This window comes from Gigantopelta aegis, chromosome 2, assembly GCF_016097555.1.
Source record: "Gigantopelta aegis isolate Gae_Host chromosome 2, Gae_host_genome, whole genome shotgun sequence".
Classification (NCBI taxonomy): Eukaryota; Metazoa; Mollusca; class Gastropoda; order Neomphalida; family Peltospiridae; genus Gigantopelta; species Gigantopelta aegis.
Genome location: NC_054700.1, coordinates 38,319,587 through 38,338,454, shown reverse-complemented (window position 1 = coordinate 38,338,454; position 18,868 = coordinate 38,319,587). Strand labels below are relative to the sequence as shown.

Genomic DNA, 18,868 nt, shown 5'->3' with positions numbered 1-18,868 from the left:
ATTGGAATGTCCGATCGTGCGAAGTATTACGTAACAAGTTGCCCATCTGGGCTACGGGCAATAAACTGCACACGGCCCTCTAACACAATTAAAATCGCCACAGGCGAAACAAATTAAGAGCATGTACCGTGACACTCCCTCTGAACGTTTTCATCAACAAAACGCAGATACACGTTATTAAAAATGAAACTGTGGTGAAACAACGTGTTTGCCACTTTAATATGCGGCATCCACTCATGGACTACAATTTTACTATGGATTGTCATACCTTGTTATTATCTGTAACCACCATCTCCACAATGATATTCTGAGCCTGTAAACAAAAACACACACTATTATATAAAAACGGATTTAATGAGAATTTTAAAGGGACAGACCCTAGTTTTCAACACTAAGACATATTTTTCACCTAGACCCTAGTTTCAACCCGTAAAAATGGATACTAAGTTTCGTTAATTTACAAACCTTTATCAAATTTGGATACAACAGAGTGAAACAAGAGTCTGTGACGTTGAAATACCCTTAAAAATAGACTAAAACTCCATAACCGTTATTTCTCAGACACACGTGCGTTTTTTTAAATATTAAAAATGCATTTTGTGGTATTACAAACACCAGGATGACCAGAAACATTTCGGTTGTACGGAAATGGATAATCTACAATAAAATATAAGTAATGTTTGATTTCAGTGATCATAAACGGCTCTGATTATGAAAAATATGTCTTAGTGTTTAAAAACTAGGGTCTGTCCCTTTAACTTTTTTACTATTATTAACATACTCACTTGCTTAAAATATAAATATATTTGATGCATATTTGGTGGTCCTAATGTTTATAGTAGTTCACCATGCATTTTTGCCTACAATAAATCGGATAGCCCAATGGACCCACTGGCGGGGATCGATCCTAGACCGACCGGGCATCAAGCAAAACCTTTCCCACTGGGCTACGTACCCGCCCTGCCATCGGGCTGTCATACAAACACAATACTTGCTTTCATGTCGTTCTCCAGTATCACGTTCTCAAACTCAGCGACTCACCCACTTGTAAAATATCTCCGTGCCGACGCTGGCCTCCCTGACGACGTCATCGCCGTAGATGTCTAGCAGTCTGTGGGCCTGCTCCATCCTCGCTCTGTCCACGTGGACGACGTCGAACAGTTTGAGCCGGTTCAGCAGACTGCCGGGTCCAACTTCTCGCATGAGTAGCTGAATGTACTCCCAGCTCTGTGTAACAATGAAGATCAAATCCATTATAACAGACCAAGACGATGAAATGTTTTATAATTATTTAACGACGCACTCAACACATTTTTTATTTACGGATATATGGCGTCAGACATATGGTTAAGGACCACACAGATATTGAGAGAGGAAACCCGCTGTTGCCACTACATGGGCTACTCTTCCGATTAGCAGCAAGGGGTCTTTTATATGCACCATCCCACAGACAGGGTAGTACATACCACGGCCTTTGATATACCAGTCGTGGTGCACTGGCTGGAACGAGAAATAGCCCAATGGGCTCACCGACGGGGATCGATCCCAGACCGACCGCGCATCGAGCGAGCACTTTACCACTGGGCTACGTCCCGCTCCAAAAACCAGAATGAGACATGCATACAAAAGACAAACACATATGAAGGCAGACAGACATACATACATAGTATTCGTTCACTAAGAGGATGACATTCTTATCTCTTCAGAAGAATGAGTTCATTGTGTGTACATCAAAGATGTAATGGTATTCATGGTATTAGTACTATTAGCGCAGTCAAAAAATTGAAAGAAACGAAGAACAGGGATAAATGAAGATAAAAGAAGATAAAGGAAAGCAAATGACTAAATCGTGTATGTCAGCTCTAGTCTAAAACCCGCAAGAGTCACAATATACATAGAAAGACTCTGACAATTATTACACTTCCGATTGTGGATTATTACTGCCGTATATCTTTAAAAGATCACAAACAGGGCCCCGTTCCACGAAGCGATATTAACACTAAGATCACCTTAAAGGCGCAAACCCTAGTTTCAGCCCGTGGGAATGGAAACGTCGTTTAGTTAATCTACAAACCTGCAACACAGTTGGATAAGCTTATAACAGAGTGTCTGTGATGTTTAAACGAGAAAATACAGTCTAAAAATAACTACAGCTAGCTAGAGTTTTTAGAATGATCAAAAATGCATTTTGGGGTATTAGAAAAATCAGGATGACCAGAAAATTAATATTCTGTATAATAAAATGTAATAATTCTAATTTAAATTATATATATATATATATATATATATATATATATATATATATATATATATATATATATAACACGTCTTAAATAGTGAGAAACACTTCGTAGTGTTCGGAAACTAGTCAGTCACTTTAAGGGCATATGGTAGTTATTCACTCAGGCGATCTTAGCGCTTTGTGAAACGGGGCTCAGAACACCATCACACTGATGTAAGAAAGTCAAAAGAAAATGCACACCAAGAGATTTCTCTCATCCTCGCCGAGTAGGATATATACCGCCTTCATGATGTCATGGACGACGGGTTTAGGCCGTGTGTAGTTGTGGATCTCCGATATCGTGGGCTGGCGTATCTGCAGGACATCCAACAGGAACGTCCTCAGTCTGAGCAGCTGTTCCCGGACTGCTGTAGCGATGACAAGGAGGTCATCAAGTTCCTCATCCCGGCCATGGTCACGACCTCGTCTGATCACCTTGTCCAACACGTCGGCATTCCTGTGGTCAACTGCTAGTCGTAAATCTAAAATATAGAAATAGAAATATAATGGACATGTCGGTAAAGAAAGAATGTGTGTTTAGTTTTGATTGAAACATATTTTATTGCATATAAGGTACAAATGGATTGGGCACAAGTTATCCAACAATTGTTTACAATTTAGAAAACAATTAGCTCAGAAATAAATAGCATGTATTATTATATAACATTTAGAAAATATCTTAAAATATCAATGAAATAAAAGTTTTATCAGTCACTCAGTCACGATAACACATTTTAGAGTTTAACTCTAAAATGTGTTATCGTCATTGTAGAAGGTGTTATCTTCACTGTAAGAAAACCAGAACTATTTTGCTGTTAGCATTTTAAAAATAAAGGTAAATTGCCAAAAGTTATATAATAAATAGAAAATTTCATGTTTTTTGTCAAATATGATTTATATCTCATCTCGTGAAGTTTGAAATCATAACACACTCGTTTGCGCAAGCGTGACTCGTGAGATATGATTGCAAACTTCACGCGATGAGATATAAATCATATTTGACAAAAAACATGACATAGCCTCTATGTATAAATATCATAGTAAGAAAACGGCGCTTCCCATGGGAAGGACTATAGATATAAATCTAAAATATACAATGAAAAAATACCCCACAAACACACACACCCCAGTACACAGATATTATGTAAACTACTTAAGTGATATGTGAAGACCACACACGTCTGAGACATCAATTCGAAGACATTCTGAAAGTAGATACACTTAAATATAGGACTGACTATGCGACATGCCAGAGACATTAAAGGTATAAAGTGTTAACCTCTTTTCAACTCTAGGAGTGCGATCTTTTCCTTAACCTCTTCCATGACGTCATCATTATCAACTTGCAGTGTTTCTGCGTTCATGAGAGCCGTGTCGAGTTCGCCGACACTCGGAACAGATCTTCTGTTAGCTACTACCAGGTCGTCCAGCGCTTGCTGCACTCGAGTCTGGGAAAACAGGAAGACGGCACTCATGTTACGCTGTACATATAATATTCCAGGCCTTTGTGAAATATGAGGCATCTTCAGATGGCAGAGTTGATTTATGAGATGGAATGTGAGTTTACTTGAAAACTGTTCTAGGTGTGTAAGAACATGATTCGTGCTTTCTAAATTCTGATGTTAAAAGGACAAAGATATGAACTGTTATTGAGTGGGAAGCAATATATAAAATTGTAACTTATAATTAACTAGTATTCTTACGCTAACATGGCATCTGTGTACATTAAAATGGCCATGGAATATATACACAAAATTGTATAATTAGCATTAAAAAGTTAAAGTTTATTTTGGTTAACGACACCACTAGAGCACATTGATTTATTCATCATCGACTATTGGATGTCAAACATTTGGTAATGTTGATATATATTCATAGGAAACTCTTTACATTTGTCCATTAGCAGCAAGGAATCTTTTATATGCATCATCCCACAGACAGGATAGCACATACCACGGCCTTTGATATACCAGTCGTGGTGCATTGTATAATTAAAGTCTCTACAGAGATGTACATCATTTCCACTCAGCCTACCTACCTCGTTCTGTAGGCTCTTCGGTGTGTCGTTCGGGTGTCCGTCCATCACCAACAGGTAGTTGACTGCATTCCGATACCTATCCCCCTCCCCCTGGCCTTTCGTGTAGACATGCAGCGCATATTCGTCTAGCTGGTCGGCTGAGGGAAGATTCACATAGACATTCACGTACACCTTCTTCTCATCAAAACACATCTCCCGAATTTTTGTCGCTACGAAGTTCTTCATTTCTTCTTGTGTCTTGTGTGGGTGGTACAAAGCGGCCGCTACGTCCATTCCGGGTTCCGTTTCGAACGTCAGGAACTTTCCCTGGCCTGACTTTAGTTTGATAATTCCTCCATATTCCGAAGGTGAACCTAAGCCCATCTCTTTGGACTTTTCTGTGTAGCCAAACATTACAGCCTTCAGTAGTGGGTACGGTTTGGCGTTTTTACAGGCTCCTTCGCAGACTATGCGGAAATCGCACAGATTGTACAGACGTGACACACCACCGTAAATGTGAAGTTTGTATATCCCAGAAACAGGACATCTCACGTGGAACGAGACTTTGTTGTTTTTCTTGCTGATGAAGCAGTATTTTTCCAAAGCAGTGCCTTTGGGAATGTCGGCGAAGGAAGTTCTGTTGTCGAAAAACAATTCTTGAGTAAAAACGAAATCGTGATTTTCATTGACAGCAAACACCACCTCCACATCGCCACGCTCTGCGACTAAAATACAACTGTCCGTTGATTCCAGAGTGAGGTCGAACAAGAAGTAGGACTTCCGGTACACAGGCGCGTGGATGAATTTCTCCAGCGACCACGTATCCGGTAACAACTGCCACGCAGTCATGTCGACGACCGGTCGACACATGTAGATGAAGATCTTAGGATCGACGAGAAAGAAGAAATCATCGCCGATGTTGAGAGTTCGTCCCTCGCTGCCGTCGTCCGGTTGACTCGCTGAGCCGTGTACCTTCCAGTGACTCTGCTTGTAGTCCTTGACCTTGCGGCAAGACCACAGTGGGTGGATGAGTCGCCATCCCCGCTCCACGTACACCGCGTTCCAGCAGTTGCGAAGGTGGAGTATGTCCATATCGCCAACGTTGTAGTCGAAGCTCTTGGAAACTCCAAAGATTATCACACAGGGGATCCCCGCCTGTCTAGAAATATTAATAATTAGATTATTAACCAGGGAAATCCCGGCCTGTCTAAAAATAACTAGATTATCGCGGAGGGAATCCCCGCTTGTCTAAAAATAATTAGATTATTGGTGAGGGAATCCCCGCCTGACAACCCCCGCTTGTCTAAAAATAACTAGTTTAACACGCAGGGAATCCCTGCCGGGCCAAAAATAACTAGATTATCAGGCAGAAAAGCCCCGCCTGTCTATATATACTTAAATATCACAGAGGGAATTTCAGCCTGTCTATTATCACACAGGGAGTCTTAGCCTTTTTGGAAATAATTAGGGAATTCCCACTTGACTACAAAGAATTACACTAAATGCCTTGGCATTGACATCGTCGCTATTCTTTGGAAACGTTAAGTGGAGATTTCCCCGAAACGAGTTGCCATAACGAACAAGGTCACATTGGTCATTATGCATATACTGTTCCTTATTTCGTGTAGTCAGTTAAAATCCACAGATAATTTTCCTAACTAGAAAAGTTCGTCAATTGTTCAAGCTGTTCAATGGAAACCTCGCATGTCAACATTACAAAGACTACCCAACAATGTCCAACCAGAATAAATAATGACAGACAAGGAATATACATATTGTGTATGTTGGTTTGTCTATACCTTAGCGCATTTAAAATTATGTCTACCTGATGTCTAACACATGGTTATGCAGACACTTTCGACAGTTAGTTGCGGCAAGGTATCTTTCCCACAGGGCAGCATATACCACAACGTTTGATTTAGCCATCATGAGACATTGTATTGTTTGGTACGCGGAAAACCACCGACAGTCACACAAAGTTATCGTCAGTAAAGGATACAATTTAGTTACGTTGTCTACTCGTTCCAGCCAGTGCACCACAACTGATATCTCAAATGCCGTGGTATGTGCTATCCTGTCTATAAAGGGTGCATATAAAATATCCCTTGCTACTAATGAAAAAAATGTAGTGGGTTTCCAATCTAAGACTATATGTCAAAATTACCAAAGATTTGACAACCAACAGCCGATGATTAATAAATCAATGTGTTCTAGTGGTGTCGTTAAACAAAACAAACTTGATCTTTTTGTATTGTCTAATTACCAAAGATTTGACATCCAATAACCGATGATTAATAAATCAATGTGTTCTAGTGGTGTCGTTAAACAAAACAAACTTTATCTTTTTGTATTGTCTAATTACCTGCATAGGTGGGCGAAGAATGCAGAGTAGGTTCCCTTGCTCTCGTGTAGCAGCTTCATGTAGCCCATTGGTCCATTCAGTTTCTTGACCTTCCGGAAGTTGCCATTTTGAATGAGGTTTTGTTGAGCCCCAAGCCACGTGAAGATGGCTCGTACTTTTTGAAGGTCGTTAGTACAATGCTCCACAAGCATGTACAGCAGAATGTCGTATCTCGTTGTGTTGTCGATTTTCGTCTGCAAATTGAGAAAGTAATCAAAACACAATTAATAAATCATGTTTCTCAAATTGCAAAGGAAGCTGTGGAATTATTTATTATTTATTTATAGTTTCCATAGGCGTACCAATACTTGAAGTAAATAAACAACACCAATGATAATAAACATGTCCTAAACCAATCTAATTAAAATTAGCTCCACTATTACATGTGGATCTAAAGACAGCCAGTTGGAGCTCATGTCCACCAGTCAAAACCTTACTTGCAGAATCCTGCCAGTGATTTAAAAATAATTTGAAAACATTCCGAATTATCCTGAGGGTATACGACATGTTTCGTGTGAATTACGAATGCCTTAAAACATGTTTTATTTTATAAAATAAATAATTTGTAATGTAAAATTGAAGACTGATAACCCACCCCGTACGTATTGGTATGGTTCGCTGTACTGCGGCCACTAAAATAGACTCGCCCGATATTTTTAGAATTTGTATGCTCCCAAATAACGTTATAAAAGGCGAAGTGTGATTGGTCAATATTTAAATTATTATTTACAGACGAAATGTTACCTGGACATTGGGGTCTTCGCAGTGTTGTTAGTTTTAAATCACTGGCAGGATTCTGCAAGTAAGGTTTTGATTGGTGGACATGAGCTCCAACTGACTGTCTTTAGATCCACATGTAATAGTGGAGCTAATTTTAATTAGATTGGTCCTAAACAGCGTGTTATATGCACGAGACAGTGCTCAAGAAACGTACATATCAATGCCGGATTTATAAGGGGGCATTTGCCCACGGGCCCTCTGCCAGAGACACACCCCCCCCCCCCCCCCCCCCCCCCCCCCGACAAAGGGGTTCCTTTATAAAAAAAAAAGTAATAATTATAAAATTAGTTCATTTTTTCTTCCTCCGGCCCTGGAACCAGCCACTGGCGATGTCAGAAACTGGATGCGAGGTTGGCGTGACTGAACCTTTAAGGATATGGGCACGTTAATAGAGTTCCCAATCCCGATCCCAGTTCATTTTTTTATTTTTCATGTAATTTAATTTCTATGTTGAGGGCCCCCGAACCCGAAGTGCCCCGGGCCCCTGCCCCGGCCCACCCAATGTCCAAATCCGGCCCTGGTACATATAAATCATTGTGTTTTTGTATTCCCACGAGTGTCTTTCTTTCCATAAATACAGGCGATACAGATAGGGTGTTTTCGGCAGAAACTACACGAGTTAAAAGAAGAAGAAGAAAAAATTAGAAGAAAATATCTGAGTGGGATATAGAAATTAAAAACCGCCAACATAAACGTGGTTTTCGTATTTTAACATACCGGTATTATAAGATGGAATTGTCTTTCAGATAATTGGAAAAAAGAATGTAATACAACTAACTCGAAACATTGTTTACACATCATTCCCTGTAATCTTGTGTTATAAATAATAGCGTTGAATCCGGAAACATATTTCTAATTTAAATTATTAAAATTGACTTTAATAGTCAAAATATGTCGTAGTGTTTAAAAACTAGGGTCTGTGACTTTAATAGGTATGCAATAAATATAGGTATTCCTTAACTTTCACTGGCAAATGTCTCTTTAATGGGATGTAATAAATAGTGCTATTCCTTCATTTTCAATAGCAAATGTCTCTTTAATGGGCATGTAACAAATTTTGGTATTCTTTCACTGTCATTGTCAAATATCTCTTTAATGGGCATGTAATAAATATAGGTATTCCTTCACTTTTAATGGCAAATGTCTTTTTAATGGGCATCTAATACATATAGGTATTCCTTCACTTTTAATGGCAGATGTTTTTTTAATGGGCTTGTAATAAATATAGATATTCCTTCACCACTTTCATTGGCAAATGTCTCTTTAATGGGCATTCAATAAATATAGGTATTCCTTCACTTTTAATGGCAAATGTACAACTGTACAACATTTATGTTACCACTATGAGCTTGATAAATAACAAAGGAGGGTCAGTTATGTTTATGAAGTAAATATAAAGTATAGGTGTATCTGATTGGAATTCATCTGCTATGGATCACGATATTCTGTCACTACTGTGTACTGTAAACTATTCCAAGAAAGTAAAAAGGTATAGGATGACATACATTGCGTGCTCTTCTGTCAATTTCTGCAAAATCTTCCGCTAGAAAAATATTCTTCCTGGCAGTGCTGGGTGGTACTGGGGGTGGGTAACCATCTTCGATCCATGGAATCTGAAGCTATCACGAAAACACAAATATTTGTCGGTGTGTTTTTTGTGAATTTTGTTTTTTGTAATGGTATCATTCCAATTATTATTGTGCTATATATTAATGCAAACAATACCGCATTATTCGTATGAGATTTCAGCGTTAGGATTAAATCATTTGATTTTGGTTTGTTTTGTTTTGAACAGCTCAAATCTCAATGTGAATGCTTTGTAATACAAATTAAATAGAAGATGAGTATCACTTTATTCTCCAATGTCCTAAATTCAATAAATTATTAACCAAATTTATAAAACATTATTACCAAAGACGTCCAAGCGTTTTAAAACTCTTTCAACTTCTAACTTCTGGTAATATTAAGTAATTGATAACCTATCAGCAAATAATGAAAGAAAGAAATTATTGGAAAAAATATATAAAATTATATAATGCTGTACAATACAAAACGTGTACCCAAGTAGCACTATAATATACTTTACCTCTGGTTATGCCCAATATGACATACATCTAAGTAATATATTAGTCAATAATACTGTGGTATGTTGAATTATATATACGCACGTACACACACACACACACACGCACGCATGCACGCACGCACGCACGCACGCACACACACACACACATGTATGTATATGTACATATTTGTACATATTTGTACAAATTGTCAGTAACGTTGCTGAGCACCTTGGGCATTGACAGTGGTATAACGTCGCCTCATGCGCTGAACATGACTGATGTGGTGGTGTGGCAGAGTCATCGTGTGGGCAGGAATTCATGACATAAACCTTATTTACATAATTCATGGGAATGTAATGCTCAGCATTACAGTGACGAATTCATCACACCAGTTGTCATTCCGTCCATGCAGCAGCATCCAAGGCGTTTTGTTTCAACAGAACAATCTACGCAATCATTGAGCCAAACTAACGACTGGACTTCTTCAGACGAATTTCTCTCTCCAGCCAGTGCACCACGACTGGTACATCAAAGGCCGTGGTATGTGCTATCCTGTCTATGGGATGGTGCATATAAAAGATCCCTTGATGCTAACGAAAATATTAGCCCATGAAGTGGCAACAGCGGGTTTCATCCCTCAATATTTGTGTGGTCCTTCACCATATGTCCGACGCCACATAACCGTAAATAAAATGTGTTGAGTGCGTCGTTAAATAAAACATTTCCTTCCTTCTTCAGGCAAACAATATTAAGGCACTAAACTGGCTTGTAACATCGCCTATTGTGCAGGTATGGGATTTGTTGGGTCATATGGTGCGAGACAACCACGCGCATATTCACAACGTACACAACCTTAAACATGCTTTAACTCGTGAATGGATCTCTATCACTATTCCAGAGATCCACCGTCTCATCAGAAGCATGAGCCAACGTTGTACCGCTGTCAACATGCAATGTCCAATGTGCTCAGACACGTTACTGACAATTTTCACATGCCTCAATTAAATTCAGTGTCTGATTTCATTTTGTAAGTCACGAGTTTTATTTTATTTAAGCACATTTACCAAATTGCTCAACTGTTTTGGCTAAGTATATATATATATATATATATATATATATATATATATATATATATATATATATATATAATTTATAGATTTTTTAAGAAAACAACTTAATTTATCCAAAAATACCCTTGTCTTAAAAGAGGAACATGCATTTTTAAGGATATTATTTATTAAATTAAAAAGTCTAATTTTTAAAATACTTACCATGTCTATTCCCGATTCCAAATCGTCAGTAACAGACGATGATTTTTTACTGAATCCAGAACCCATTTGTGCGACTTAAAATCCACCATCAATATAAACCTATCAATTCCACAGCCTTATTTGTGTTGCATGACTGATCTGTTACAATGTTTTAACCTTTTACCACCGTAGTAATTCCATAAATGCAAACTGTCTGGCTAATATCCACAAATGACGATCAAAGCAACTCACAAACTAAACAGACTCGAATGTTCACAGTTCTAATAATATTGGCATACGGTGCGTGCTAACATTATTTCTGTAAAGGCAATTATACGTTTGCATGTTTAGTTAGTCTCGATAACACACCACATGATAGCATTCACAGGACCAGCATTACTTTTTAATGTATTTTCAGGATAGTAGAGTTTTCTCTTTCACCCTCTCACAATAATACCTACATATTAATATTATATATCTAAGTTTGGGTTTCCCCGTCTCAAAATTCGACTTAACACGCGTTAAGTATTAATTTGCTTTTATAAAAGCGTTAAATTTTATTATGTTGATTAAAGGTGTTGGTATATTTGGGCCGTCGTATGTGCTGTCCTCTCTGTGGTAAGGTGCATATAAAAGATCACTTGCTGCTAATCGAAAAATGTAGCGGTTTTTATATGTCAGAATTATTAAATGTTTCACATCCAATAACCAATGATTTATGAATCAGTGTGATCTAGTTGTGTGGTTAAGCAAAACAACCTTTAAAGTAAAGTTTGTTTTATTTAACGACGCCACTAGAGCACATTGATTTCTTTTTATCTTAACATCGGCTATTGGACGTCAAACATATGGTCATTCTGACACTGTTTTGTTTTTTTACAGGAAACCCGCTGTCGCCACATAGGCTACTCTTTTACGATAGGCAGCAAGGAATCTTTTATTTGTGCTTCCCACAGGCAGGATAGCACAAACTATGGCCTTTGTTGAACCAGTTATGGATCACTGGTCGGTGCAAGTGGTTTACACCTACCCATTGAACCTTGCGGAGCACTCATTCAGGGTTTGGAGTCGGTATCTGGATTAAAAATCCCATGCTTCGACTGGGATCCGAACCCAGTACCTACCAGCCTGTAGACCGATGGCCTAACCACGATCTGAAGAATAATTTGATAATTGAATTGGGGAGGACTGTAATGGAGGGATTCTGTTAATGTAAAGTCACTTTTCTGAAGAAAAAAAACAGAGCACCACCTATCTAGCCCTGGTATGCCGAATTTAACGCTTTGGTTCAGAAGTATTCATAATAAAGGGAAGTTACTTATGAAATATAATATTAATAAGCCGGAAACTATGTTTATGTTAATATACCTCGACCGGTCTGGGGGTTTTTTTTGGTGTTCTTTCCTCTTTTTTTTATATATGCACTTTGCCATCCTACACATGACAGTACATACCAAGGCTTTTTGGTGTACCCGTCATGAGACATTGGCTATCGCTGGAGAAAAAAACAAAAACACCCACCACCTGAATCAACTGAAGGTGATCGATCAAAGGAACCGTGGCACTTCATGCCAGCGGTCTTCCACCGAGTCCTGCCCTACACTAATAGCAGGGTACATACCATTCAACGTCAACCTCGAGTTACAATGAGACATGTTTTGCATGTAACTATCCTATCGAAAACAGGGCCGATACGAAAACGTGGTATCCGATGACCCTTATCGTCTCTCGGTCAATCTAATGGCTTGTCAATTGGCTCACTTAACGACAAACTCAGATCACCAGGTTTGATGTTGTCGCGACACGCAACCGATTTCTGATCGTTGCCTACTTGGCACCGCTTGTTACTATGTGGGCGACTTAAAGTTTGTTTTTGTTTAACGACACCACAAGAGCACATTGATCGATTAATAAATAATCGGATATTGAATGTCAAACTTTTGTAATTCAGACAGTCATCAGAGGAAACCCGCTACATTTTTCCTAATGCAGCAAAATGTATTTGATATGCACAGTCTACGAGGAAACCTGCTAGAGTTTTCCATTAGTAGAAAGGGATTTTGTATATGCACCATCTCACAAGACAGGATAATACATACCACGGCCTTCCATATACCAGTCGTGGGGATAGTTTCTAGACGGACCGCACACAAAGCACGCAGACTGGAAAGAGAACAAAGTTAACAGGTCTGTCCAAATAAGTTCCAGCAACAACTGAGAAACAAGATTATGGATTATGGATTAGACAAGTTATTTAAATCAACTACTGGATCTCAAACGGTCCGCAATTCCTGTTGGTTCTTAGTTTACGTAATACTTTCCGTCTGTGTAAAGCTATTCTTCAGTCAGTATTATTTTTAATTATGTTCAATGGCTTCGGTCTACTGGTTGAAGGCAGCCCAATGATTTAGCAGCTCTGAGGTGGAGATTTAGCAGAATGTTGAGCGCTCGCCCGAGGTGCTCGAGACGCAGGATCAAACCACATCTATGGAACTAATTAACCGATTGGGCGTCCTCGTTCCAGCTTGTGAAAAACTGGTCAAAATACGCGATATGCGATTATGCTAGCCATTTGGTGGTGGGCAGCTTTTAGCCTTTCAATTAGGCAATGCACGATTTAGAGTTAAACCATCAGTTTCGTGGGTGGTAGAAAATTTTACGACAACACTGCACATCGATTGATAATGATAGTCTACTAGATGTGAAAATTTACCAAATATTTGACATTAGGAAACTCATTTTCCATTAGTAGCAAGGGGTCTATATTCAGCATCCCTCACAGGATGGCATATACCACGGCTTTTGATATACCAGTCGTGGTGCACCGGCTTCAACGATTGGCAAAATCGAACCCAGAGTTGGGATTGTGTACATGTAGAAATGCAAGGCCACATCATTGACGTCACTTAAGACCACCTAGACGGGCAAGGCCTGTGCCCACCCTCACTTTCCTTCGTGCCCAGGATGGCATGACCCGATTAGAAATGGTGGAAAATTTAGGTATCCAGTCTTTCAAATATCTCCCAGACCAATTACCAATGCTGTATTTAAATTACACGAGATGCCACGAAAAAAGGTATGTGCCTACATCTTCCCCTCGTTGATATTGTCCCATAACAGGACTGGCCGTGTGGTCCCTCCAATGTCCGTGTCTTTTTAAGCACGAAAATAGTTAAAATGATGCAAGGAAGTAATGAAGTAATTCCTAAACACTATTGTGTCAAACTGCCCCAATTACGTGTTTAAATTACACAAAGAACAAGGCTGTTTTCACATTTTATTTAATCCCTCAACCATATTTCTCAATCTTTATGAAAAATCACGTATGATTAGCTAAAACGTGACGTCATCTGCACCATCCTCCTTAATGGCTTCCAGAACTGAAAAGAAACCAAATACACATATGTACAATGCATAATGCATAATGCTAACCAAAAGTGTTCAAAAGTGGAACAAAATATTGTTTAATACACAATGGAAAATATTTAATATTCTATAAAAGTACTTTTAAATGACACACATTCATGAACTAATTTTCTTAATCCAAATGTAATTTCATCTTAAACTGCATAGATTCATGATAAACATCACAACCAAACTTTTATAAACTAAAATGTCATGCTTATGAACAAAGTTTACAACTATGACAATGTTAACGAGAATTAATAGCAATAATTATTTGTCATTTACTAGTTTGTGGCATAGGAGAAAAATGCGAAACTAAGCTGAGATGCACCAAGTGATTGAATTGTAAAGTTTAACATTAACTGAGCACATTAATCTGCCATTCGATTGTCAAACATTTGGTAACCAGCTACATTTTCCCTAATGCAGTTAACTGTATATCCACTTTCTCCACACAGGAAAGCACATAACAGTTGTGCACTGGTTGGAACGAGAACAAGGCAAATCAATTGAATAGAAACACCGATGTAGTTCATCTTGCGACGCAAGCAATCACTCAACCTACTGACCTAAATTTCGCCCCTTTGTATAGACTCGTGCCATCACTGAATGGTCAAGCACGTCTATTTCCAGTAACATGAACAGAATTTTCCAGCGAACTTTCTAAAACAGTGTGCAGCTCGTTAAAATGCATAAACCCGTTATGTAACGTTAGACACGATTAAAGTTACTTACATTCCTTTTTGTTCTCAAAGTTGAAAAGCTTCCAATTCATGAACATCCAGTTTGCCATCGCCTGTGGGAGGAAAAAATGCTATGCACCATTTATACCATTGATCAGTTCACATATTGCAGTTGTGTTCGCAGTTAGTGTTCGCTCAAGCAATTAACTGAAAGATGTTAAAAATGCAGGTAGAAAAAGTACATGATTGCCCAAGTTCCATTTGTACTAAGGTTCGGCCATCATATACTCTTCAAAAGAAGAAACGCAAAACCACATTGTCGTAACATTTGGAGAATTGATTTAATTATTGAATGGCGAGTCCGATAATTACCAAATGTTGCAGGATTGTTCACAATTCACTCTAGTCCATTGTGAGTAAGTGATAGGACACACCACCAAGGTCAAGGTCATCTGGAGTCAGTACCGGGTGTGGCCTCCGCGTGTGTTGACAACTGCCTGGCACCGCCTGCCCATTGAAGCAACCAGAGTACGGATGACGTCCCGGGGGATGGTGGCCCACTCGGCCTGCAAGGCTGCTGCCAGCTCGGGCAAGGTCTGGGGCTGTGGTTGTCGCTGTCGGAGGCGTCGGTCCAACTCGTCCCATAGATGCTCAATTGGGTTCAAATCCGGTGATATCGATGGCCAAGGAAGGACATTAATGTTGTTCTGTAGGAAAGCCGTTGTGAGACGTGCTGTGTGAGGCCTGGCGTTGTCATGTTGGAACACTGCGTTGGCGTTGGCCATAACTGGAACGATGTGTGGCCGGAGGATCTGGTCAATGTAGCCCTGTGCATTCAGGTTGCCCTGCACGTGGACCAGGTCAGTTCTGCCAGTGTGTGAGATGGCTGCCCACACCATGACACTACCCCCGCCGAATCTGTCCACTTCCTGCACGCAGTTTGCCGCATAACGTTCACCACGACGCCTATACACGCGACATCTTCCATCATGACGTCGGAGCAGAAATCGGGACTCGTCACTGAGCCACACCTGTCTCCATCGCAGTTGAGGCCATTGTTGATGAATCTGGCACCACTGCAGTCGGAGTCGACGGTGTTGTGGTGTTAAGATGACACCTCGAACTGGACGTCTGGCACGAATTCCTACCTCACGTAGGCGGTTCCGTACGTACGGTCTGGTCGGATATCCTGCGCAAACCTGGTATTGCTGCGGCTGTGGAGGTGGCAGTAGTCAATCGTTCCCGAAGGTGGCGTACCCGGATGTAGCGGTCCTGCCCGGGGGTAGTGACCCGTGGTCGACCGGATCTAGGGAGGTCACGTGTTGATCCATGTTGCTGGTAACGGTCCCACAGTCTGGAGATGGTGCTTGGGGACACATGGAATGCCCTGGCAACGGCCGTTCTGGAGTCGCCTGCGTCTAGTCGGCCGATGGCATTGTTTCTCTGCGGTTCACCGAGACGTGGCATGTCCTGGATTGTCAACTGTCGGCCAGATACAGAGGCCAGGCAAGCGAACACCCTGCACTTTTATACTGTCGGTGTTCATGTTGCACGTGCAGACAACGCACGTGCAGTGGTGACATGGTTTGCACGTGGCTGCGTTTATACGAATATTCACATTTTGGAACTTTATTGTACAGTAGCTGCGTTTTATCGAATGTAACCGTGGGAATGTGTTTGGGACATGCAATGACCTTATATTCACAAAGCATGAACCGGTAGGAAACATAAAATCGGAGTTATAACCCATTTGTACCCTTTTGCGTTTCTTTTTTTGAAGAGTATATTTACGTTAACGTTATGGCTCACGCGTTGTAATATTTCAAGACTTCAAGCATTTTTTTTTAAAACTATGGTTACCGTGTCCAGTTGTTATTTCTATACTTAAGTCTAGACGCAAAACAAGATGGCTCCCATAACTGCAATTGATTTTATACTTTTCAGAGGGTACTCATCGCGGCCTTTGATATAAAGTCGTGGGGAACCGGTTGTAACGGGGAAAGGCAGCGGAACAGACCATTAAAATTGAAGACCATATTTTTTATGTGGGAATACAATTTACGTCAGACTAATTGTTAACGACACCACTGGAATACATTAATCGGCTATTTGAAGGAAGGACATTTTCTTAACGACGCACCCACCATTTTATTTACGGTTATATGGCGCGAGACACATGGTTAAGGACCACACAGAGCGAGAGTAAGCCCGCTGTCGCCACTTCATGGGCTACTTTTTCGATTAGCAGTAAGGGTTCTATATGCATCATCCCACAGACAGGATAACACATACCACGGCCTTTTGTTAGTCGTGCTGCACTGGTTGGAACTAAATGAGACCACCGACTGGGATCGATCCCAAAACGTCTCGACTATTGTTTAGCTGTCCTAGGCTTTTGAAAAAACATGCCCCCACCCTCCAATTGCATTCACTTGTTGCATTCACTGTTACCCAACCTACAGTCTTAAAAGATCTACTCACCGTTGAGATCTGCCTTGTGGAATCTCGTCACGAGAACAGGGTTTCACACTTTCAGACCGGTCACCTGAGCGATCTCGCCGAGCTCGACGAAACCCATCTCCGTTAACGTCAAGGGTTTGCAGAACTTTAGGAACGTCCAAGGCCTAAAATATATATTTTTTAAAACTTAGCCCATTGAATCCAATGACCATCGGCGGTTTTAGCTGCATAGTTCCATACGCATGACGGTGTAGTACTAAAGTAGACTTTTCAGGTATTCTACATTCAATGTCAGTTCAGGGTGGGTTCATGGTAAAATTGCAATAAAAATTTATCGGTACAGTTGTTATTTGTAGATGCTTATTTATAAAGGTATATTTATGAGGTAATTTAATACATCACGAACATAACAAAAGAGTAACTCAAATGCAGTCAAAAAGTTACCTAGTCCATCACACTAGACCTTTCCACCAATATTATTTATATTTATATCACAAGTTATTTCTGAACAGATTACATATAGTGCTTTTGTAATTTCAAACACTTACAACAAATCCAACTGAAATACCAAAAAAAAAACCACACCCCAAAAAAACAATGTTCATGGAGTCTGGAAGTCCACAATTTGAGCCGATTTTACCAAGCCCGACTTTGACCAACGTGTGTAACTGCAATGCTTAAACCCGTTTAATAAAAAAAAAGTATTCGTAAATCGGCACTACGTCTCACCTCGTCATCCAGTTCAGCTGTATGTTGGTCGAGCCCCCTCTTCCTCTTACAGGCCTTACACGCCCAGCTCCTCGCCCACTTACAGGCCGCCATACAGCCGAGCGTGTGGTACGGGCTGATGCGAATTCTTCGCACGGACCGGAAGAACCAGCCGTCCACGTCCTCGGGAACCAAGGTCAATGCCACCAGAACCACCAAGAAATAGCTAGTCTTCATTCTGAAATGTGCAAGACTGAATACCATAATATTTTTCCAATCCATTGGTCGTACATTTGAGCGACTGTTCCCGAATTTACATCTATCGTAACGCATTTTCTACCAAAGCATTTTTAATCACGACATTTACACATGAAATGCACTTTTTACGGTGTCGGTTTGTATACGCAGCATTTCCAATAGCTCGATAGGTTTCCAGCAAGTTGGTCCATACGAACAAATACGTATATTAGAAAATAGTTTTAGCAAAAAAATAAAATGGGAAGATCACAAAAACGCAGTAAATCGGGCAACGTTTACAACAGCAGCAAACTCAATACACGGTCCCGTTAACCTCTAACAACCGAATATCGGCGGCATTTAACCGAAACTACAATGTAAAATTTTACAACTTAATCCGATCAATCTACAACACCCAAACTAATTGTATAGGTTTGAGCAAGTTTATAAAATTAATAAAACGAATTTATGCTTATAGACAAATTTTAATTTAAATTGAATGCTGAAAAATTAAAAACATATACACAGACTTCAAACACGAACTATTCATTACATTAACGATCTTACGGACAAGAAAAAT

General features: G+C 39.9%; 2 protein-coding genes across 2 annotated transcripts; both read right to left on the bottom strand.

Moving 5' to 3' along the window:
• Window positions 1–262: 262 nt before the first annotated feature.
• On the bottom strand, window positions 263–10,882 carry LOC121388433 (hillarin-like). The gene is made up of 8 exons (XM_041519750.1): window positions 10,817–10,882; window positions 8,985–9,098; window positions 6,661–6,893; window positions 4,320–5,457; window positions 3,561–3,729; window positions 2,481–2,763; window positions 1,042–1,225; window positions 263–313 (listed from the first exon to the last, which is right to left on the bottom strand). The coding sequence occupies exons 1-8, from the start codon at window positions 10,880–10,882 to the stop codon at window positions 263–265; spliced, it is 2,238 nt and encodes a 745-aa protein (XP_041375684.1).
• A 3,177-nt stretch (window positions 10,883–14,059) lies between these two features.
• On the bottom strand, window positions 14,060–18,327 carry LOC121378077. The gene is made up of 4 exons (XM_041506179.1): window positions 18,073–18,327; window positions 17,365–17,507; window positions 14,936–14,996; window positions 14,060–14,175 (listed from the first exon to the last, which is right to left on the bottom strand). Exons 1-3 carry the CDS (start codon window positions 18,313–18,315, stop codon window positions 14,972–14,974), a joined length of 411 nt encoding a protein of 136 aa, XP_041362113.1. The 5' UTR covers window positions 18,316–18,327; the 3' UTR covers window positions 14,060–14,175; window positions 14,936–14,971.
• Window positions 18,328–18,868: the final 541 nt, after the last annotated feature.

Bases quoted from the DNA above. Each gene is read 5' to 3' on its own strand.
- LOC121388433 (XM_041519750.1), bottom strand. From the start codon at position 10,882: ATGGGTTCTGGATTCAGTAAAAAATCATCGTCTGTTACTGACGATTTG. The intron at 3,730-4,319 runs GTAGGTAGGCTG...CTGTTTTCCCAG, and splicing joins CGAAGAGCCTACAGAACGAG to ACTCGAGTGCAGCAAGCGCT. The intron at 2,764-3,560 runs GTTAACACTTTA...TCTATATTTTAG, and splicing joins ACTCCTAGAGTTGAAAAGAG to ATTTACGACTAGCAGTTGAC.
- LOC121378077 (XM_041506179.1), bottom strand. From the start codon at position 18,315: ATGGTATTCAGTCTTGCACATTTCAGAATGAAGACTAGCTATTTCTTG. The intron at 17,508-18,072 runs GTGAGACGTAGT...TATATATTTTAG, and splicing joins CAGCTGAACTGGATGACGAG to GCCTTGGACGTTCCTAAAGT. The intron at 14,997-17,364 runs GTGAGTAGATCT...TTCCTCCCACAG, and splicing joins CCACAAGGCAGATCTCAACG to GCGATGGCAAACTGGATGTT.